Source organism: Oncorhynchus mykiss, chromosome 3 (genome assembly GCF_057628025.1).
Source record: "Oncorhynchus mykiss isolate SJ-2025 chromosome 3, ASM5762802v1, whole genome shotgun sequence".
Classification (NCBI taxonomy): Eukaryota; Metazoa; Chordata; class Actinopteri; order Salmoniformes; family Salmonidae; genus Oncorhynchus; species Oncorhynchus mykiss.
This window is the reverse complement of record NC_143024.1, coordinates 18,153,129-18,177,044: the sequence shown is the minus strand read 5'-3', so window position 1 is coordinate 18,177,044 and position 23,916 is coordinate 18,153,129. Positions and strand designations below refer to the sequence as shown.

General features: G+C 41.9%; 4 protein-coding genes across 5 annotated transcripts; 2 read left to right on the top strand and 2 right to left on the bottom strand.

The window, feature by feature from the left end:
- Positions 1–368: 368 nt before the first annotated feature.
- Positions 369–3,775, bottom strand: them4 (thioesterase superfamily member 4). The gene is made up of 6 exons (XM_021588780.3): positions 3,244–3,775; positions 2,710–2,899; positions 2,276–2,438; positions 2,000–2,110; positions 1,702–1,826; positions 369–1,483 (listed from the first exon to the last, which is right to left on the bottom strand). Exons 1-6 carry the CDS (start codon positions 3,403–3,405, stop codon positions 1,440–1,442), a joined length of 795 nt encoding a protein of 264 aa, XP_021444455.1. The 5' UTR covers positions 3,406–3,775; the 3' UTR covers positions 369–1,439.
- On the top strand, positions 2,985–7,891 carry LOC110508339 (cilia- and flagella-associated protein 141). The gene is made up of 3 exons (XM_021588793.3): positions 2,985–3,118; positions 4,281–4,407; positions 7,553–7,891. The coding sequence occupies exons 1-3, from the start codon at positions 3,111–3,113 to the stop codon at positions 7,652–7,654; spliced, it is 237 nt and encodes a 78-aa protein (XP_021444468.3). The 5' UTR covers positions 2,985–3,110; the 3' UTR covers positions 7,655–7,891.
- Positions 7,892–8,338: 447 nt separating this feature from the next.
- On the bottom strand, positions 8,339–18,142 carry LOC110508323 (uncharacterized). 2 transcript variants are annotated; one of them, XM_021588758.3, is made up of 5 exons: positions 17,284–18,142; positions 14,811–15,108; positions 10,345–10,399; positions 9,789–9,906; positions 8,339–9,597 (listed from the first exon to the last, which is right to left on the bottom strand). In XM_021588758.3, the coding sequence occupies exons 1-5, from the start codon at positions 17,334–17,336 to the stop codon at positions 9,564–9,566; spliced, it is 558 nt and encodes a 185-aa protein (XP_021444433.1). In that variant the 5' UTR covers positions 17,337–18,142; the 3' UTR covers positions 8,339–9,563. The 2 variants fall into 2 exon arrangements, with proteins under 2 accessions (XP_021444433.1, XP_021444442.1); XM_021588767.3 differs by lacking the exon at positions 17,284–18,142 and having other exon boundaries at positions 14,811–15,467.
- On the top strand, positions 17,815–20,805 carry zgc:174935 (uncharacterized). The gene is made up of 5 exons (XM_036967226.2): positions 17,815–18,164; positions 18,246–18,300; positions 19,191–19,305; positions 19,433–19,899; positions 20,342–20,805. Exons 1-4 carry the CDS (start codon positions 17,865–17,867, stop codon positions 19,887–19,889), a joined length of 927 nt encoding a protein of 308 aa, XP_036823121.2. The 5' UTR covers positions 17,815–17,864; the 3' UTR covers positions 19,890–19,899; positions 20,342–20,805.
- Positions 20,806–23,916: the final 3,111 nt, after the last annotated feature.

Below are 23,916 nucleotides of genomic sequence, written 5' to 3'. Positions count from 1 at the left end.
TTCACAAAGAGGGAGGGGTCAGAGACAAGACAGATTGACAAATAAAGAGAAAGAGAGAGGGAGACAGACAGTGACAGAAACAGAGAGGAAGGAAAGAAGAGGGGAAAGAAGGAAGAATGGGTGAGAGGGAGACAGTGACAGAGAGAGAGAGGATGGAAAGAAGAGGGGAAAGAAGGAAGAAGGGGTGAGAGGGAGACAGACAGCGACAGAAACAGAGAGGAAGGAAAGAAGAGGGGAAAGAAGGAAGAAGGGGTGAGAGGGAGACAGACAGCGACAGAAACAGAGAGGAAGGAAAGAAGAGGGGAAAGAAGGAAGAAGGGAAAAGTTATCCCACATTGAGCCAGATACCATTGAAAAACAGTCTACAGTACCCAAGAGGTAAAGCTTTATTCAAGAGGTCATAATGGTCACATAATAACGTATCAGCAATGATTCAAACCTCAAACTGTAAAAGACCTAATAAATTATTCAGAATTATATAAATAAAAAATAAACTATCCATGAAATATATCGGAGTGGCTGTGGATCCAACTTTTCTAGACCCCTCATTCCGACGGCTAAAGGTCCCGAAGCTTCTTTACACAGTCTCTGTTCTACTAGAGAACAAGCTACTCAGGTGAATGGTGCTCGTTTAATAAAGTTAGATCAATGTTTGCCAGATCACATAATGATGGTATTCTACATAACAGAACCCAATATAATAGCGTAGTATAAAATTACTGTAATACAAAAACGCCACCTCATTTCTTATGAGATTTTAGGATGATTGTGCAAATAGGCACATTTTTCTCTCATGTGGCCAAAACTCAACAGCACGTGCCACTAGGCAAAAGATGTGCTATGATTGAAACTAGACACAGGTATGCAGATGCTGCATGGACGTTTCACTGGTAAAACATGAAGATTATCAGTCACAATTGACTGAGAAATGTGAAGGGAGGTGTGTAAAGTAGAGAATTCTTCACATGCAGAAGTGTCGGGACCTTTAGCTGTCGGGAAGAAGGGTTCAGAAAAGTTGTATTCACAGCCTCGACCTGAATATAATATACCAGAGGTTATGAGCTTCACTCTGACTGGAGCTGGTTGTCCAGGAGTGTGTAACAGTGGAGAAAGAGAGGTACAATATCCATATACAGTATCTGTATACTATGTCAGTGGAGCACAAGGCATCAGGTGTCTCAGGCAAACTGCTAGAGTTAAGAAGATTACTGGATCTGACAGTCAGAACCACACACACACACACACACACACACTCAAGCATACACACTCCCACACTCAAGCATACACACTCCCACACTCAAGCATACACACTCCCACACTCAGGTACTGATATACACCCAAACATTTGTGTGCAGACAAACACACCCCCTTGGAAGTCAGTGCTGTTTCTGATGTTGTGTGTTTGTAGCGTCTGGTTGGTCGATGAGCTGGCCTATCCATCATCCTCCTAATAGGTGTCCCATTGTGATTGACAGAAACAGCCCTGAGAGAAGGAGAAGGAGAGAGAGCGAGGGAGAAGGAGAGAGAGAGAGGGAGAGAGAAAAAGGGAGAAGGAGAGAGAAAGAGAGGGAGAAGAAGAGAGAGAGAAGGATGAGGGAAAAGAACCAAACATACTAAGACTGAGAGAACACTTCAGACTGACTGAAAGTCCAATGACACACGTCTAAAACACAACCAACACTTGAGGGTGGGTGGCAGTACCTGTGGCCTCTGTGTGTAGTTTGGAGCTGTCCGTGTTGGTCACTTGACAGGAAACAAAGGTTTTCCGTCCCTCCTTCTTATCCAGTGAGCAGGTGAGCAGCACTGTACTACCCAATGAGATGGGGCTTTGGGGAGGAGAGGCGGGATACAGTATGTGTCATAACCAGGAAATGTGGTCAGGAAAAATCTAGAACATCACTTAGAGCCCTACAATAATGACCACAATAACATGAAAACTTAATAAGCTTAATAAGCCATGAGTGAGTGATGGAGAGAGTGAGGGAGAAGGTGTGTGTACCTGCGGTAGTTGATGTTGAGGTTGGCAGTCATGACAGGCCCAGAGAGGTAGGTGGCGTGGGTCCCCGTTACAGTGTCAATCATGGTAGCTATTGCCCCCCCATGGACGTGCCTGGAATCACACACATCATTTATAAACATTATACCTCAGACTAAATATGATGTTTGAATGCTAGCAGTTGATTGTGTCATTTTTACAGAGATACACACACAAGGACAAACATTGTCACAGTATACACATGCCATCAGCACACACACACACACACAAACAGCTCACCCCGGGGGTCCCTCCAGTAGGTGGCCAGCCTGGAACACACACACACACTTCTGCTCCTGCTTGTTGACAAACACAACGTACTCGAACCCTGCTCCCTGCTCCCTGATGTTCCGCGTGAACAGACGTGCCTTCGACTGAATGATCTTACTCAAATACACCCCACCTTGGCAGGAGAAACACACATACAGACAACATCTTACTCAGATACACCCAACCTTGGAAGGAGAGACACACAGAGTTACACACATACACACAACATCTTACTCAGACACTATGCCCAGGACATGAGAGACAGAGTTATACAAACACGTTACATTTTTACGCCACATTTTAGTCATTTATCTTGTCCAGAGCGACTTACAGTAGTGAGTGCATGCATTTTCGTACACACACACACACCATCCATATGTGGAAGAAACCCTTCCTTACTGTACCTGTGGCGTACTTGAGGGAGCGGTTATAGCTGGGCAGTCTTCTCCAGACCCCCCACTTCTTCTCTCCGTCATCTGTCTCTACCTCACACTGGCTGTTATAGTGCTCATACAGACGCCTCATGTCGGAGCCCCAGGACGAGTTGGGCAGGCTGAAGTCCCGTGGCTGGAAAGAGAAAGGCCAGGGCAACACCTAGTGGACAAACACTACTATTACACCCTCATCCATACTTACAGTATTATCTAACTGAGTACAGGGTGTCCCACTGTATGACAACAGAACAGCATGACACGGCAGAAACATCCAGAACGAAAAACATTACTGCACAGTTGACAATGCACATTGTGGGAAAAAAATAATGTTTCTATCGGCAGTAACGTTCGGGAAAAGGGAACCATGACAAATGTTTAGGTAAGATGAATCATGACTCACATGTTCTCACTCATATTGCCCTTGACAGTAGTAGGCTACACTAATGTTATGGCTGTTTGTAGCTAGCTAAATATGTGTGGCTGTGTGTGTGTTTCTGGACCTACCGCCATGGTTCGGACACTGTTGATAGAGGACCAGGGAAGCTGGAGAGTTCCTCTTGGAGTCATTTGACTGATGTTGGTGTTGAAATTTCCCTTTGAGATTTCACGTCCCATTATTTGGCATAGTCCTCTGGCAATCTGCTGCACTCCTCCTGTTCGTATCATGATGACAATGCTGGGGTAAGATTGCCAAGCCCTATTCTGATGTAACTACAAGTAAATTAGCTAATGTAACCTAGCTAACGTTATCTACTGTAACGTTACGGTTACTACTAGTTAGTCCTTTAGCTTTACTGACTAATGGCTGAGGTATGATAGCAATACACATTCAGAATCAAACCTAACATCGCACTATAACGTTCTACTGTAACAAACTAACAACAGGAAGATAAATACGGAGCTTTTGTCAATTTTGTCTCGCCTCTGGTTTTTGCCGGTAGAATGACTTTCATGTGTATCTAACCGCCCCATGTAACCACTTCCTGCACAAGGAACGGCGACGGGCAACACGCGTCATGCTGGTCATGTGATCTGTATCGTTCAATGTAATTGGCAGCGAAGGAAGGATATTTCCGGCTACATAGGTTAGTTACCATGCCAACGTAGACAGACTCGCCTCCATCCTTTGAGACGCTGACATGTTTTTAACCATTTATTCGTTTATTGTGCAGTCTTTGATAAAGCAAGATACTTGTGACTATTTACTTCAAATAAACTGCCAGCAGGATGTTTGGTTGTGAGGAACGACGTTCCAAAAACAAACTTGTGCAGAGGACGAGAGACAGAATCAAGGTAAGCATGTCACTACTAAGCAACACACAGACAAAAAAGTGGTCAGATACCTATAGCTAAGTGGATGGAAATGTGTTATGGTCTGCATTTCCCCTCTTTTATAGAAAGATGGCGAGATGACGAACCGCATTGCAGAGCTGGACAGGAGTGTAAACTATTCAGTTCTGTACTGTTGGGCTAATTGTAACTGCAACGTTTGATACGTTTTCCCTGAAATATCTTGAGTTACCTCTCCCTCTCTTTCTCAGTATCTGTGGTGATATGCAAAATGCTGAGTTTGAGGGCTCCACCCAGGCTGGTTCCATGAGGACCCTGAAGCTGAGAGAACTGCCCCAGCAGAGAGTGACTGAGCTGGGAAAGACTGCTCTGACGATGGTGAGGGAGTGGAGGGGTGCTGAAACAGGGCCCTGTCTCCTCAGCAACACTAAAAAAGTACTTTCCGGTCACAGAATTTCAGAATGTCAATAGCCTAAATGCCCCCAATGCAAAGCAATGTGTATGGAAGACATATTGGCTTATAGAGCAAATACTATTCTAGGTGCCACAGTAGAAGTGTTGTAGGCAATACTCAGTAGGGTCTCTAGAATGTATATATGGTGTAATTCCATAGGCTCTGAATAATACAGATCAAGATAGCTCAGCATTCAACGCCATAGTACCCTCCAAGCTCATCATTAAGCTTGAGGTCCTGGTCTTCCTGACGGGCCGCCCGCAGGTGGTAAATGTACTGTATGAAAAAACACCTCCACTTCGCTGATACTCAACACTGGGGCCCCACAAGGATGCGTGCTCAGCCCCCTCCTGTACTCCCTGTTCACCCATGACTGCGTGGCCATGCAAGCCCAAAACTCAATCATCAAGTCTGCAGATGACACAACAGTAGTAGGCCTGATTACCAACAATAAAGAGACAGCCTACAGGGAGGAGGTGAGGGCCCTGGGAGTGTGGTGCCAGGAAAATAACCTCTCACCCAACGTCAACAAAACAAAGGAGCTGATCGTGGAATTCAGGAAACAGCAGAGGGAGCACCCCCCTATCCACATCGATGTGACCGCAGTGGAGAAGGTGGAAAGCTTCTTGTTCCTCGTGTACACATCACTGACAAACTGAAATGGTCCACCTACACAGACCGTGTGGTGAAGAAGGCGCAACAGCACCTCTTCAACCTCAGGAGGCTGAAGAAATGTGGCTTGGTACCTAAAACCCTCACAAACTTGTACATATGCACAATTGAGAGCATCCTGTCAGGCTGTATCACTGCCTCGTACGCCAACTGCACCGCCCGCAACCGCAGGGCTCTCCAGAGGGTGGTGCGGTCTGCCCAACGCATCACCGGGGGCAAACTACCTGTCCTCCAGGACACTTACAGCACCCGATGTCACAGGAAGGGCAAAAAGGACAAGGACAACAACCACCCGAGCCACTGCCTGTTCACCCCGCTATCATCCAGAAGGCGAGGTCAGTACAGGTGCATCAAAGCTGGGACTGAGAGACTGAAAAACAGCTTCTATCTCAAGGCCATCAAACTGTTAGATACTGTTAAATAGCCATCACTAGCACATTAGAGGCCACTTTAATAATGGAACACTAGTCACTTTAATAATGTTTGCATATTTTGCATTACTCATCTCAAATGTATATACTGTATTCTACTGTATCTTAGTCTATGCCGCTCTGACATTGCTCGCCCAAATATTTATAAATTCTTAATTCCTTTACTTTAGATTGTGTGTTGTTGTGAAATTGTTAGATATTACTCTTAGATATTACTGCACTGTTAGAGCTAGAAATACAAGCATTTCGCTACATCCACAATAACATCTGCTAAACACATGTATGTGACAAATAACATTTAATTTGATTTAATTGTCACTGTTGTCAAACAGCTTAAAATGGGGTGCCTGGACACTATAAGATACAAATATAGCACTGTTCAGGAAGGAACACTCCGTATTATTCAGAGCTCAATGAAATGACACCATATATACATTCTACTGAGTATTCCCTACAATGCTTCTACTGCAACACCTAGAATAGTTTTTGCTCTATAAGCCAACATGTATTCCTTATACAGTGATTTGCATCGTGGCCAATGGAATGGGTGGGGTAAAAGGCCAGCAACACTGTATTATTCAGTCCCATGAGTCCCATGAAATGACACCATTACATTCTACAGACCCTGAGCACTCCCCACCCCATTTTTTACATCTGCACAAATAATGGTATTGTGTCCAGGCACCCCAATTTAAGATGTTTGACCACAGTAAAAGTACAGCAACACTTCCTATGACCTAGCTTATTGTTCTAACTCATCTGATTTGTATTCTAGGAACTCTAGTGAGTAGACTGGGCCCTGGTTTTATGGACACACAATCAATCGCTTTTCCTGTGTGCAATTTGTCTGTGCAATAAAACAAAAATACAGTACTTTTTTCTTAAACATTACATTTCAAATTGCATCCTTAAACAATAGCACCAGTAAATTAACAAGAATCATACAATCAAAATATATATATATATTTTTTATGTTTAATGTATATTTCTTTACCAGTAGGCTATTATTAAGCGCCAGGCTATTATTAAGCGCCAACCATTTTCTCAATATGCTCCACCTTATAATATTCTTTATCTTACTGTACATTGACTCTGTACCGGTACCCCCTGTACATAACCTCACTATTGTTATTTTACTGCTGCTCTTGAATTATTTGTTACTTTTATTTGTTATTTTATTTTTTTATTTTAGTTGTATTAATTAATTAATTATTACACTTTTTTAGTTATATATATTCGTTTTTTATTTTTATTAATTTTTTAACTGCATTGTGGGTTAGGGCTTGTAAGTAAGCATTTCACTGTACAACACCTGTTGTATTTGGCGCATGTTTGATCTGATTTATATAAAGTACTAATTCTCTTTAGTTTAGATTTTTCCCCCTTCTTATTATTATATTTATCCTAAGTGTAACATTATGCACTATGCAAAGCTGCAAAAAAAAATATTATTTAGTGGCAGATACAGCATTTTACCAGACACAGCATTTTACTGCAGACTTTTATTTTGAAGGCAAAATCAGGAAACCTGAAGTATAAATTCATGTGGATAGGATCCAGCTAGTGTTGTTGCCATGAAGCTAATCCCTGTCTCCATACCATTTTAGAGACCTTGTTCTTTTAAGGGACATCATTAAATAACCTATTATCAGCCCTTTCATGAAGGTTCGTAGCATCATATCTCTAACCTATTCCTCTGACTGAGGAAAATTAATGGGCTTATTCTTGTTCATTTGTGTTGCAGTGTCCTTCACACACGTACACTGTCAGAGCAATTACACATTTGTAACACCAGGCAGGGGTAAACGTAGGCTACACATTGTCAGGTTTTCCATATAGGACACACCAACTTATCAAACTTATGAATTGCTTGCATTGTCCATATTTGTACCAGAACTTCAACTACGGCTTCCCCTGTATGTACAGTACATGCTCTCCATGATGTCTGCTTTTTGTGTGTGTGCAGGTCCGTAGAGCAGCACTGCAGGCCCTCCTGGAGCATGAGAGACAGCAGTACGTCATAGAGCTCAACAGACTGGGCAAGACCATCTACAAACAGAGAGTCTAGACTCTAGTCCCTACTAGACCCATAACAACACCAAAGACCATCTGAAGTTTATGCTGAAAGCCATCTAGCAGCTAGGATGTGTGAACAAATATAGAATACTTTGAAGTATTAATGTGAAAACATTTACTCACAGCCATCTACAAGCACCTTGTTTACAATTTAATATGTGTTTTTTCTTTAGGATTACAGTTTTACATCGTATTTCCATAAATAAAAAAAGGTCTGATCTGTACAGAAGCAGAGTGGATAAACTGCTTCTGTAAAAGTACACTTTTAAGCAATTTACATTCCAGTAACGAATTACTGGGCCTCACGTCACCTTAACAAAACAGGAATTTGTGTGACAGTCAGGGAGGTAGCACTGTACATAAACAAAACACATATTTGGTTAACAAACAGGTCTCCTTGTCAACAGTAAGCAAGACCAAAAAAATCTACCTATACACAGTCTGGCATTTGTCCATTCAGTAGAACTTTCTACTGGTCATTTGCTTCAGTCTTTGAGGGGTAATTATGTAACATATGAGCTCACTACATTTAACATACTGTATTGTAGCTCACAATGACAGGTCCAATCTCTCTAGCCATATCTGGTACACTTGGTCATGCAGGGTTGGAGACTGTAACACAGACTGAGAAAGTAACTGGAATTTACAGATAAACAAAAAGGAGAGCAGTCGTTGATAATATCAATCAAATCCATCCAGTTTAACACAATCATTCAGGGAGACACCTCCAGAACAGAAGCATAGAAAATGTCCAACGGGGCTTTTGGAGACAGAACCTTCATATTCTAATCAGACAGTACCAAATGTTCTCTAAAATATCAACCAGAGAGGCTTGTAGTCAATACAAAAGACAGTGACTTTGCCGGCTGCTACAGAATCACACAATGTTCATGTCATCAATACAATAATAATCTGTGTTCTCGGTCCTTGTACCTTCAGTAGCTCAGGTCTAGTGACCATCAACCCATACAAAAGTGAGTCTCACAAATAGAACATTGGAAAACATGTGTATTATAGAAAGGGAAAACATATACATATGCTAATCATTGTGTTAATTACTGTGAACTGAATATTCACTTTATTCATCTGAAATTTTCCCATTACCCACACAGGGCAATGTTCTACTCTGATTAACGCACACGTCCATCATAAATCTATACACTATATAGGTAAATCATACATCTATGCACTATAAAAGCCAATCATAGATCTATGCACTATAAAGGTCAATCATAGATCTATGCACTATAAAGGTCAATCATAGATCTATGCACTATATAGGTAAATCATACATCTATGCACTATAAAGGCCAATCATAGATCTATGCACTATAAAGGTCAATCATAGATCTATGCACTATATAGGTAAATCATACATCTATGCACTATAAAGGTCAATCATAGATCTATGCACTATAAAGGTCAATCATAGATCTATGCACTATAAAAGTCAATCATAGATCTATGCACTATAAAGGTCAATCATACATCTATGCATAATAAATATTTAATAGACAATTGAACCAGATGGGCATGCACCTTCACACTTCTTTAGAACTCTTCTCTAGAACCTTTGCAACATTCAGAAGTCACCTCAGAGACACCTTGCTCCATCTCTGAGGGAATTAGCCCTAACCTCTTTCAGTCATTCCTACATTAATGTCCTGTATACACAAACTAACAGTGTACTGTATGTAATGAAGACATGACATTCACACTGGGTTTTCCAAACCCTTCTTGTTTTTTATTTTCCTGAGTATTGAGAGGTACAGTGAAGTGAAGGTGGTTGTAGGTGGGGAATGTTATGAGCTGCACAACGATGATGTGTATGGGTGTGTGTGCATCACGGCAAGCATGAGGGAGGGAGGGAGGGATGGAGGCTGATAGTCTAGTCCAAGTCTTCATTTTGGGGCCTCTGTGATTCCACACAGCTTCCTGATAAACAACAAAGAAAACAACAACAACAACCATTCGTTATCAATAGCATGTGAGCACCCAGTAACCACAGAACTACACGACACACAGTACACCGTGACCATAGAAGTCTTTCATTATGGTGACCACAAGCCTGTGTTACTGGGTTGTGTGAGTGTGCCTGAATGCCTGGGTGTGTATCTGCTCTTTACCGTCCTTCCTCATTGGTCTGGTCCACAAAGGCACACAGTGCCTTGTCCCGCTCCAGAATCTGCTGTTTCAACGCCTGGATCTCCTCCTGAGCTTTCTTCTTCTGTGCTTCTTGATCATCTAGAGGAGGAGCGAGGGATAATGAGAGAGGGGTGGAAAGCGGGAGGGTAGGAAAAAAGACAGAAGGAAATGGGTAGATAAGGAAGAAAGGGTATTGAGAGAGAGGTGGTAAGGAGGAGAGAAAGACATGGAGGGAAATGGGGAGGGCAGGAAAAAATGTATTGAGAGAAAGCTTGTGAGGTCTGGGGTCCACTCAACAACCAAGAATTCACAAAATGGAACAAACACCAAATTGAGACTTTGCATGCAGAATTCTGCAAAAATATCCCCCGTGTAAAATATAAAACACCAAATAATGCATGCAGAGCAGAATTAGGCTGATACCCACTAATGATCAAAATCCAGAAAAGAGACGATAAATTCTACAACCACCTAAAAGGGAGCAATTCATGACTGAGCTGACGGTATCTCATCACTGCAGTAAAATAGCCATCGTACCTTTAACTTTCTGAAGGGCCGCCGACGCGTCAGTCTTCTTTTTCTCTGCATCGGCCTGAGGAGAAAAAAAGAGGGGAGATGAGGAAGATGAGGAAGATGAGGACCGGTATTAGAAGCATTGTGGGCCTTGTCTAGCTAGGCCTTATTAAGGGCTACATAATCCTTCATAATATGCACTTTGTTTAAAGTGTGACTAATAATATTTGTGACTAATAAGTGAGAACAACATTTAATTGCTGACTGATCACTGCTAAGAGAATACCTGGCAGAATTCCTCTCACATGCCACTCAACACAAAACATACCTTCAGAAAGTATTCACACCCCTTGACGTTTTCCAAATTTAGTTGTGATACAAAGTGGGATTCAAATAGGTTTAATTGTACTTTTTTCGCCAACCATCTACACAAAATACTCTGTAATTCAAAAAGGAAAGTACAAAAATAAAAAAGTAATAATGGAAAAATAAACCACTAATATATCTTGATTAGATACTGTACGTATTCAATCCCCCTGCCAAAACATGTTAGAATCCTCTTCGGCAGCGATTACAGCTGTGAGCACACAGCTTTGCACATCTGATTGTACAATATTTGTCCATTATTCTTTAAACATTGTTAAAGCTCTTTCAACTTGTTTGTTGATCATTGCTAGACAGCCATTTTCATGTCTTGCCATAGATTTTCAAGACGATTCAAGTCAAAACTGTAACTAGGCCACTCAGGAACATTCAATGGCATCATGGTAAGCAACTCCAGTGTATATTTGGCCTTGTGTTTTAGGTTATTGTCCTGCTGAAAGGTGAATTTGTCTCCCAGTGTCTGTTGGAAAGCAGACTGAACCAGGTTTTCCTATAGGATTTTGCCTGTGCTTAGCACTATTCCATACATTTTTATCATAAAAAACTCCCTAGTCCTTGCCGATGACAAGCACACCCATAACATGATGCAGCCACCAACATGCTTGAAAATATGAAGAGTGGCGATGTATGGTGATGTGTTTTGTTGAATTTGCACCAAACATAAAGCTTTGTATTCAGGAGAAAAATTTAATTTCTTTTCCTCATTATTTGCAGTATTGCTAAAGTGCCTTATTGGAAACAGGATTCCTGTTTGGAATATTTTTTATTCTGTACAGACTTCCTTCTTTTACTCTTTACTCTGTCCTTGAGGCTAGTTTTGTGGAGTAATTACACCGTTGTTGATCCATCCTCAGTTTTCTCCTATCACAGCCAATAAACTCTGTTTCATGGTGAAATCCCTGAGCGGTTTCCTTCCTCTACAGCCACTGAGGACGCCTGTATCTTTGTAGTGACTGGGTGTATTGATACACCATCCAAAATGTAATTAATAACTTCACCACGTTCAAAGGTGTCCTACCAAAAGGTGTCCTTCTTTGCGAGGCACTGGAAAACCTCCTTGGTCTTTGCGGTTGAATCTGTGCTTGAAATTCACTGCTGGACTGAGAGACCTTACAAATAATTGTATGTGTGGGGTACTTAGATGGGGTAATCATTATGTGGGGTAATCATGTTAAACACTTGTGGCACACAGAGTGAGTCCATGCAAAATCCCCATCAAAATCTGTCTGTTTAAGATATAGGTACTGTATGGGCTATGTCTCAATCCATTGCATCCACCTTGCGCATCTGCAGTGGAAAGTGGCAGAGCTACAATGCTGTTTGTCAGATCAGCATACATCCCGAAAATCGGTCTCCTCACGAAAACTTCTGTAGTGTCCGAACAAGTGTCATGGGGCTCATCTGAACGTAACCCTGTAAACGGGTCAAAAAATGAATGGAGGTATGGAAGTAGTTTTTTTTTTGTGCCAAAAAAAATGATTTCCTGAGTTTTCTTATATCTCCTAGATATAGGACAGACACATCAAAACCTTATTCCTTATTATTGATTTTTTGACTGTCTGTTTTGCGATTTATGAATGCGTTATTCAATGCGTTTCTATGGGCTATATTTTTCTTTATATACCTAAAGATATAAACAATTCCAAACAAATAGCTAAATAATCCATGGTATGACCATCTTAAAACAATTAGCTTAGCAGGAGCAGATTTTTACTCCTCAATTTATTTGGGCTTGCCATAACAAAGGTGCTGAATACTTATTGACTCAAGACATTTCAGCTTTTCATTTTTTACATATTTTTTTTTTACAATTTCAGAACACATAATATCATTTTGACATTTTGAGGTATTGTGTGTAGATCAGTGATACAAAATCTCAATTCAATCCATTTTAACTTCAGGTTGTAAAACAATAAAAAGTGAAGGAGTGTGAAAACTTTCTGAAGGCACTGTAATACAGTGGTTTGACTAACTCAGGAAAAGTAGGACCTTTCAATACTGAAACCCAACTGATCTACACCAAGATCTTCACAAACGTCGGCAACACCTACAACCCAAATACAGGTACAGTGGGACAAAAAAGTATTTAGTCAGCCACCAATTGTGCAAGTTCTCCCATTTAAAAAGATGAGAGAGGCCTGGAGAGAGGCCTTTTCATCATAGGTACACTTCAACTGTGACAGACAAAATGAGGAAAAAAAATCCAGAAAATCACATTGTAGGATTTTTAATGAATTTATTTGCAAATTATGGTGGAAAATAAGTATTTGGTCACCTACAAACAAGATTTTTGGCTCTCACAGACCTGTAACTTCTTCTTTAAGAGGCTCCTCTGTCCTCCACTCGTTACCTAGTGAATGACCTGCAGAGAGCTGGGACCAAAGTAACAAAGCCTACCATCAGTAACACACTACGCCGCCAAGGACTCAAATCCTGCAGTGCCAGACGTGTCCCACCTGCTTAAGCCAGCTAGAGAGCATTTGGATGATCCAGAAGAAGATTGGGAGAATGTCATATGGTCAGATGAAACCAAAATATAACTTTTTGGTAAAAACTCAACTCGTCTTGTTTGGAGGACAAAGAATGCTGAGTTGCATCCAAAGAACACCATACCTACTGCGAAGCATGGGGTGGAAACATCATGCTTTGGGGCTGTTTTTCTGCAAAGGGACCAGGATGACTGATCCGTGTAAATGAAAGAATGAATGGGGCCATGTATTGTGAGATTTTGAGTGAAAACCTCCTTCCATCAGCAAGGGTATTGAAGATGAAACGTGGCTGGGTCTTTCAGCATGACAATGATCCCAAACACACCGCCCGGGCAACGTAGGAGTGGCTTTGTAAGAAGCATTTCAAGGTCCTGGAGTGGCCTAGCCAGTCTCCAGATCTCAACCCCATAGAAAATCTTTGGAGGGAGTTGAAAGTCCGTGTTGCCCAGCAACAGCCCCAAAACATCACTGCTCTAGAGGAGATCTGCATGGAGGAATGGGCCAAAATACCAGCAACAGTGTGTGAAAACCTTGTGAAGACTTACAGAAAACGTTTGACCTCTGTCATTGCCAACAAAGGGTATATAACAAAGTATTGAGATAAACTTTTGTTATTGACCAAATACTTATATTCCACCATAATTTGCAAATAAATTCATTAAAAATCCTACAATGTGATTTTCTGGATTTTTTTTCTCATTTTGTCTGTCATAGTTGAAGTGTACCTATGATGAAAATTACGGGCCTCTTTCATCTTTTTAAGTGGGAGAACTTGCACAATTGGTTGCTGACTAAATACTTTTTTGCCCCACTGTATATCCCATGTCAGTTTACCTTCTAGTGTGTGTAATCTGCCACAGTGGTGAATGATGTGGTGATGTGGTAATCAGATCAAGTTGCCCTCTAATATGAAACACAAAACATTAACACACCCCACCTGATATACACCTCTACATGTAAAAATGTACGTATTACCTTGACTAACCTGTACCCCCGCCCATTGACTTGGTACTGGTACAACCTGTATATAGCCTTGTTATTGTTATGTAATTTTCTTGTGTTACTTTTGATAAAAACATTTTTACTTGAGTTTATTTAGTAAATATCTTCTTAACTCTATTTCTTGAACTGCATTGTTGGTTAGGGCTTGTAAGTAAGCATTTCACGGTAAGGTCTACTACACCTGTTGTATTCAGCGCATGTGACAAATTCCATTTGATTTGATGGTGATCGTGAATACAGGGCCCTTACATGAGGGTTAGGAGGACTAATGAATCTACAGAAAATAAATCAACTGACCATCATCATATCCAACACTCCCACTGTAAGTGAATTTGACCTATAAACAGATCACAAGCCAGTCTGTTGCCAATGGTTTCACAATGGATAGGAAGATTGTTTTAGTGCTGCCTTTGTTTCAGTGTTCTAATTCCTAATTCTCTGGTGAGACTTGGTACAGGCATTCTGTTAATGGATTATTATAGACCATAACACGAGTATAAACAGTGCTGTACCTTCTCTATGTAGCAGGTGTCTGTTTGCATAGTGTGTGTGTGTGTGTGTGTGTGTGTGTGTGTGTGTGTGTGTGTGTGTGTGTGTGTGTGTGTGTGAGCCTACCTTCTCTGTATGACAGGTCTTTAGACTCTTGTCCGCCTCGCCTGTGGCTTTAGCAGACTGCTCCTTCTTCTTAGTCAGCTCCTCTCTCTTGGTGTTGATGGGCTCCAGCTCACCATTCAGCTTCTGGATCTTCATCTTGACCTGGACGATGTCGTTCTCCTTCTGCTTGACCTGAGAGGAGCTCTCCAGAGCGCGGGCTTTAAGACCCTGCAGAGTCAGCTCCTGGCGGACCGCCTGGTACATCAACACCACCATCACACCCACGGCCAGAAACACTAGCGCAGACACAGCCCGCATACTGCTGGGACAGGACAGAGAGAAGGAAGGAGGTAGAGAAAGAGAGAGTGAGATGAGGCTCAAGTCAGGTCCAGTTTGTCTTTCTTGGTTGCTGTCTTGATCGGTCACTTCTCCACCATCCCCATAGTCAGCCTGTGTGTGTTGGAGAGTGTGTGTGTTCAAATTCCCTCTCTCTGGTTGCTGATGGCAGTCTGTCCACCTGTAACTGGTTCGTCCTGCTAGGCAGAATGTTTGGTCGACAAAGCAAATTCTACTTCCTTGTTTAACTACCACACTCCCACCGCTTTTATCTCCCTCCCTCCCCACTTCTCTTTCTCCCTCCCTTCCTCTCTTGCTCTCTCACTTTCTGTTTCAGAGGTCATGGTTAACAGATGCTCTCTCTCTATTGTTTATCTCGCTTTCATTTGCATTTAATTTCTCCTCCCTCTTCCTCTTAGAGGGTACACAGACAACCAGAGATTATGAAATTGTTCCATGTAGTAAGTCATCATTTAGGGTGCAGTGTGTGCTATGGGGAGATTTAAGATCATTAAAGTTCATATTCAGTTTAGAGTGATTAACACAATGTTTAGCATATTAGTATATATTATGTTCCTTCTGTAAAACACATGATTTCCAGTGTATGTGACACTCAAGGTGCGGGTTGATGGTCACTAGACTTGATACTGAATGTTATGGATTATTCTCATATCTGTTGATAGTGATTAACGCCAGACTGGATGTACAAGGACCGAGGACACACTGATTATTCATATTGTATTGATGACATTGTGTAAACACTGTATGATTCTGTAGCAGCTGGCAAAGTAGCAGCCTTTTGTTTTGACTTCCTACCAGCCTCACGGGCTGGTGTTTACTCTGGTGCTGTCTGATTAGGATATAAAGGGCCTGTCTCCAAGAGGCTGGTGTTTACTCTGGTGCTGTCTGATTAGGATATAAAGGGCCTGTCTCCAAGAGGCTGGTGTTTACTCTGGTGCTGTCTGATTAGGATATAAAGGGCCTGTCTCCAAGAGGCTGGTGTTTACTCTGGTGCTGTCTGATTAGGATATAAAGGGCCTGTCTCCAAGAGGCTGGTGTTTACTCTGGTGCTGTCTGATTAGGATATAAAGGGCCTGTCTCTAAGAGGCTAGTAAGACATTGGGATCATTTGAGTGGGAAGGGGAAAGCAACCGACTGTAGACAAAAGTTGAGGGGTGAAGTCAGGGGAGGTGCATCTGTGACAGCCGAAAGTCAGACACTGATGTGGTTTTTCAAACAGAAAAGCTCAGTGCAACATGGCAGTGTTCCTATTGTTTATAAAAGTTGTTCTTTATTATGTCAAAATAAACATGTCTCCAACCCGCATATCACACATTTACAAACTGAAAATATACAGTGCATTCGGAAAGTATTCAGACCCCTTGACTTTTTCCTAATTTTGTTACGTTACAGCCTTATTCTAATATAGATTACATTTTTTTTCTCCAATTCATCAATAAGCATGTGTGGCCGATGTGAAATGGCTAGCTAGTTAGCGGTGGTGCGCACTAATAGTGTTTCAGTCGGTGATGTCACTCGCTCCAAGACTTAGAAGTAGTTGTTCCCCTTGCTCTGCAAGGGACACGGCTTTTGTGGCGCGATGGGTAACGATGCTTCGTGGTTGATGTGTGTAGAGGGTCCCTGGTTTGAGCCCAGGTTTGGGCGAGGAGAGGGACGGAAGCTATACTGTTACACATGCACCCTGTAAGGAAGTCCAGGATCCAGTTGCAGAGGGAGGTGTTTAGTCCCAGGGTCCTTAGCTTGGTACATTTATATATTTCCTTACATATTTTTTACAACGGCGGGGGAGTTCCAAGATGGAGGCGCAGGTGGCTTTAACACAGCGCCCCATGTCAGTCATCTACTGTATATAAATTATTGGTTGTAACCAGATAAAAAAAATGTATTGACTTTACCAACGATTTCGCTCTGCTTTTTGTTTTACTGTAAATTCCTAGTTAATTGACTGGAAACATAGCTAGTGTGGCCTTACCTCAAACTGGCAGAGCTTTATAGGTTAATATGTTTGTCATGAATAAATGTTTATACTGGAACTAAATCAAAGGTAGCCGTAGCCTATAGGCTAGGGCGTGTTATAACAAATTATGATATCATTCCTAATTCGAGTTGCGCATGTTATACAGTATTATCACGTTACCTTTTTACGTTTATATTCCCTTGAATTCCGGAGTGCTGATGACTATTTTGCATTCATCCATTTACTTCCGCGTAGCAGTGCCAGGTTTGCTAGTGCTATCTGGGAGCCTTGGGACGTCCATACCCTAAATCCTAACCTTAAACCCTACTCTTACTCTAACCTTAACCATAATTCTTACCTAACTTTAAGAATGATTAACTATTTTAAAAGTCAACTTCAAAGGGAGGTAGGCCCATCCCAAGGATCCCAGATAGCATGACAGACCGTGACAGGTGGGCGGGCACGGGGATGGTTTTGGTGAAGCTCTCTCCAAAAGAAAAAAGAAGAAGAATAAGTGCGCTCTCCGCGGAGTCGACAGAAGCAGATGTTTCTGTTTTTCAGGGATATAGAATTTTCAACCTGACTTCCGTTTCACCTGAAAGCTGAAGCACAGACTCCGCTCAAGTACAGTGGGTGGCCACCTGTCCTTTCACACTCCATTGGTACTTCCGCTGTAAGTCTACGAGGACGTCGTCAACACTTCTGCGGAGCAGTCGAGAGGGACCAGCGAAAACGACTGTTCCTTGGTCAAACTCCACGGCATGATGAAGTCACAGGGTGTATTGGTGGGGGTGTCTCTGCTAACTAGCGTAGCTCTGCTGGGACTGATAAACGTGCGGCAGAAAGAAGAGATGAAGGAGCAGAAACATGTATCGTTCGAGACGATTAAACTGCGTGTGACCAGAGACGTACTGGGAGAATACCAACACGAGGTGATCAGAGCTCACAACCTGCTGGACAAGACCAAGGCTCAGGTGGATACTCTGGGGTCAGAACTCCCCCCACTGCAGGCTGCAGAGGCCAAGAAGAAGAGTGAACTGGAGGCATGCCAGGGAGAAAAGGTAAGGAAGGAGGGGTATGTCTGGGGTTTAGAGTGTACACAATTGATTTCCTGTGTGTGTTTTCTCTCTCTCCTGTCACAGAAACATGTCGCTGATGAGGTGGGGGCCATTGAGGCAGAGAACAGTAACTCTAAAAGTGAGTGTTTAAACACCTGAAACTATGGTTACATCAACACTGTTCTGAAAGGCTCTTCGCCTTATTACTGATACGACTATGATAACATGTATGATAGTTCACTGCTCCTCAATGAAGTGGATGTCGATTAAGACAGCTCCCCGCACCTCTGATTCAGAGGGGTTGGGTTAAATGCAGAAGACACATTTCTGTTGAATGCATTCAGTTGTGCAACTAACTAGATATCCCCTTTCCATTCACAGTGAACTAGAACATAAAAACAGGTTTAAAACCGGTCCATGACCAGTTCTAGTTGCAAGGTTTTTCTCTTCTAAATATTTGTGGATGAGAGACATCTTGTGGTGGAATAAGCTCATTGCAGGTCGCTGGGATTAAGAGTAGTATTAGTGGTATTCTGTAAATGCGACTGGTCTTATTGAATATGTTTTATTCACTAACCTGTCTTTTAGTATCCCCCTCTCTGTCCTGTAGCCTCTAGCTCCATGTTCTGCCTCTGTCCTGTAGCCCCTAGCTCCATATTTCTGTCCTGTAGCCTTTAACCCCCTGTTCTGTCTCTGTCCTGTAGCCTCTAGCCCCATGTTGTGTCCTATAGCCTCTAGCCCCATGTTGTGTCCTGTAGCCTCTAACCCCCTGTTCTGCCTCTGTCCTGCAGCCTCTAGCTCCATGTTCTGTCCTGTAGCCTCTAACCACCTGTTCTGCCTCTGTCCTGTCGCCTCTAGCCCCATGTTGTGTCCTGTAGCATCTAACCCCCTGTTCTGCCTCTGTCCTGTAGCCTCTAGCCCTATGTTGTGTCCTATAGCATCTAACCCCCTGTTCTGCCTCTGTCCTGTAGCCTCTAGCCCCATGTTGTGTCCTGTAGCATCTAACCCCCTCTCTGTCTGGTCCTGTAGCTGAGTTTGAGAAGCAAAAGGCTGCCTGGGAAGCAGAGATGACGTCTCTCAAACAGCAGGTGGTGCAGCGCAGCAAAGTGTGTGTCTTTGTGAAGAAGGACTCTGTAGAGGGAAGGTAAGAGACTGGGACTGGAGTCCTGAACATGGAACACCTCTATACATGTCCATCTGTATGTATACCTGTACACCACAGGCATATGGACACTTCACACACTAGCTCTATCTGTCTCTGACTCCCAAAGGAAACTGTGTGGAGATGAACCGCCTAAACAAGAGGCCGCTCCAAAACCAGATGCCCCCAAACCAGAAGAATCCAAACCAGATGCTCCCAAACCTGATTCTCCTAAAGAAGCCTCCAAACCAGACGAACCCAAACCTGATTCTCCTAAAGAAGCCCCTAAACAAGAGGCTGCCCCCAAACCAGAAGAACCCAAACCTGATTCTCCTAAAGAAGCCCCTAAACAAGAGGCTGCCCCCAAACCAGAAGAACCCAAACCTGATTCTCCTAAAGAAGCCCCTAAACAAGAGGCTGCCCCCAAACCAGAAGAACCCAAACCTGATTCTCCTAAAGAAGCCCCTAAACAAGAGGCTGCCCCCAAACCAGAAGAACCCAAACCTGATTCTCCTAAAGAAGCCCCTAAACAAGAGGCTGCCCCCAAACCAGAAGAACCCAAACCTGAGGCCCCAAAGATGAGATGAGCAGAGCTGGGTATTTTTTGTTCTCTTTTTCTGTTAGCATTCCACTGATTTGTTTTCTCTTGATAGCATTAGGAAACAGCTTATAGCAGTGAAGATACATGTTATTATGTAGAAATGCCAGATAAGACGCAAAAACACCATCATAAAAAAAGTATTCTATCATTTAAAAGGATAGTGAAACTGTATTTGACTGAAATACTATCTTTTGAGTCTTGCTGTCTGGGACTGTATTAGAGTTGACTGTGGTGTCAGTATGATGTTGTTAACCAGCTTTATGATGTCCTAGTTATTATCCCCATCTCTCATTGTTGACAGAGGTGTGTGCATGACAGATGTGGGATCCGTCTTCTCTGGAACAATGTCTCATCTGTCAATCAGGATGTTGGTTCTATTTGCCTTTTATTGTGTGAAGGATGACTGACTCTTTCATTTTGACCTTTGTTTGTTTTTAGGGATGGACGAAGAGAACGGGAAGAGCCACGTGGAATCAAAGAAAAAACATAAGGAAGGCAGATGAAAAATGGAGACCTTCTGCAGGACATTTCTCTGTTCCTTTTTAAACTCGTTAGAACTTGTCCTTCATGCTACTTTAGAGTGTCTATTAACTACCATCTAACATGAGTGGATATTGAATATTTTTGTTAACCTTGTCCATTCCTCTCTCTCAGTATGACCCTCCCTCAGGGGGTGTTTGTGTGTGTGATTTGAACAAATGTGTATGTGTCACCAGTATCGACCAATCGGAAAGTCCAGAGCCTCTCTCTGTCACTCCTCATCATCCTCACTCTGTTACCCCCGGTGACGGTATTTTGCAGTGGTGGCGACCATAGCATTGACCAATCAAAAGTCCTGGATTAAACTAATGGTATTTCTGTTTGTCTGATTCTGATGTAATAAAGCTTAACCCTAAAGGAAAGTTTTGAATGTGGATTTGATTAACTATTGATACAGAACCATTTCATATTTAATGTGAGCACAAACATTGGCATTGTTTACTGTATGTTCTGATTCCCTCCATCGTTAAACATTTCAAGACAAATAACTAATAACAGCTGCTGGAGATCTGTTAGAGTATCACAGTAATGTAAAACTCATATAGAATGAAGTCACCTCAAATTTATTGGCACCCTTGATAAAGATGAGCAAACAGTACTATATAATAAATAATACAAATATTGCGCTATTGTATATTGTATGCTCAAATAAAGAAAATATTTATAGGAATACAATTGCTCAGAGAAAAATATTTTGTTGAACAAGTATTTATTTATTTTTATCTCAAAGACAAGTGTCAAAGTTGTCACACCTGTTTTCAATGCTTTGTGTACCCACACCTAGCCAGGATAATGTCTCTGAGCCTTTTTCTAGAATGTTTTATGAGATTGAAGGATCTTAGGCCATTCCTCCATACAGACTCTTTCCTGATATCTGTTGGCCTGTGCTTATGGACTGGCCTCTTCAGTTCAAACCACAGGTTTTTTTAGTCCGGAGACTGAGATGGCAATTGCAAAATGTAGATTTTTGTGGTCAATTAAGCATTTATTTGTGGATTTTTGATGTTTGCTTGGGGTCATTGTCTTGCTGGAAGATCCACTTGCGGCCAAGTTTCAGTCTTTTTGTCAAAACAATTTTGTACTACTTGGTAGAGTTCATGATGCTGTTGACCTTAACAAGGGCCGCAGGACAAGTGGAAGCAAAACAGCCTTTTAACATCAAAGATCCGCCACCATATTTTACAGTAGGTATGAGGTTATTTTCTGCAAATGCATTCTTTTGACACCGAACCCAACACTGGTGTACATGGCCAAAGAGCTCTATTTCTTGTTCCAGTCAAAGTTCCCATGCCGTTTAGTAAACCCCAGGCGTTTCCATATGCTGGTTGCTCTCAGTAAAGGCTTTTGACTGAAGCCCTTCCAAATAGCCAACTGGCACGGAGGTGGCGTCTCATTGTAGATTTGGTGACCCGAAGATGCGACCAAGTTTTGCCACTATTTTACCACTATACCACTGGGGACAAGATATACTTGCATCTGATATCAGGCAAGTTTACCACTGTTCCAGTGGTTTTAAACTTCTAAATTGTTGCCTTAATAATGTTAAGTGGTATATTTGTTTATCAGAAAAAAAATTGTACACACTGCCTGATTTTATGAAAGTCAACAACCATGTCTCTTCTTATTTGTGAGTGCTTTGCCTTTCCCCATGGTGATGAATGACAGAGGGATTTTACATGCGTGTTACCTCATTTTTAATGCCCCAGTGAAACAGGAAGCCAAGGAAATCCACAATTCAGTTCCTTAAACTGAGATCAACTTAAAAAAAGAAAAATGTTACTTCTGATAAAATATAACAATATTTAATGGTGCCAATAATTTAGACACGTGTCTTTTTGAGAATTAAATGTTTTTCTCTGTGCAATGTATTGGTATAAAATGAAATAATTGTCCTTATTTTCTTCCATACAATATAATGTGGAGACCTCTGTCTTTCTGTCTCTCCATCCTGTTCACTCTGTCCTTTTATATTTACCTTTCGCTTGCTCTCCCTCTCCTATCCATTTAATGTCCCCCTCTCCACCTTTCTCCCTCCTATCTCTTCCCCTCTGCCTCCCCCTTCTCGCTTTCTATTCCCCCCTACCTCCCTCCACAGATGACAATGCTCCCTTCAGGCTTAAATTAGGCCTAGCCAATTAGGGAGCTATCATTCCGCTCCAGCAAACTCACAAGGTCACTGTTACCGCCCAGCAACTTTAGGACAGGGAGAGCAGAGAGAGTGGGGAAAGGGGGAGGAGGGAGGGATAGGAGGAGGAGTGGACCTCTGACCAACATCCCACTAACATCACTAATACATATAGTATGTCCTGATATGCCTAATATCTGTCCTTAATCCAAGCAATGAAGAAGTAGTCAATTCAAATGATGTAAGGTGGTAGTCATGACGTTAAATGATTCTTAGTCTTTCAGTTTAATATGAAAGTACTACATGTTCTAACAGTACAGGATAAATAGTATTAGAAATTAACAGATGACAAATCCTCAACAGATAAATAGAATCATTGCTATTAGACTTAATCATGCTGCAAAGCTGAACTAGACTTGATTTAGACTTTGTATTGTAAATGTTTTATAATGTATAAGTTTAAGTATACAGTGCCTTGCGAAAGTATTCGGCCCCCTTGAACTTTGCGACCTTTTGCCACATTTCAGGCTTCAAACATAAAGATATAAAACTGTATTTTTTTGTGAAGAATCAACAACAAGTGGGACAGAATCATGAAGTGGAACGACATTTATTGGATATTTCAAACTTTTTTAACAAATCAAAAACTGAAAAATTGGGCGTGCAAAATTATTCAGCCCCCTTAAGTTAATACTTTGTAGCGCCACCTTTTGCTGCGATTACAGCTGTAAGTCACTTGGGGTATGTCTCTATCAGTTTTGCACATCGAGAGACTGAAATTTTTTTCCATTCCTCCTTGCAAAACAGCTCGAGCTCAGTGAGGTTGGATGGAGAGCATTTGTGAACAGCAGTTTTCAGTTCTTTCCACAGATTCTCAATTGGATTCAGGTCTGGACTTTGACTTGGCCATTCTAACACCTGGATATGTTTATTTTTGAACCATTCCATTGTAGATTTTGCTTTATGTTTTGGATCATTGTCTTGTTGGAAGACAAATGACTAATGATGATAAATACAATCCACCTGTGTGTAATCAAGTCTCCGTATAAATGCACCTGCACTGTGATAGTCTCAGAGGTCCGTTAAAAGCGCAGAGAGCATCATGAAGAACAAGGAACACACCAGGCAGGTCCGAGATACTGTTGTGAAGAAGTTTAAAGCCGGATTTGGATACAAAAAGATTTCCCAAGCTTTAAACATCCCAAGGAGCACTGTGCAAGCGATAATATTGAAATGGAAGGAGTATCAGACCACTGCAAATCTACCAAGACCTGGCCGTCCCTCTAAACTTTTAGCTCATACAAGGAGGAGACTGATCAGAGATGCAGCCAAGAGGCCCATGATCACT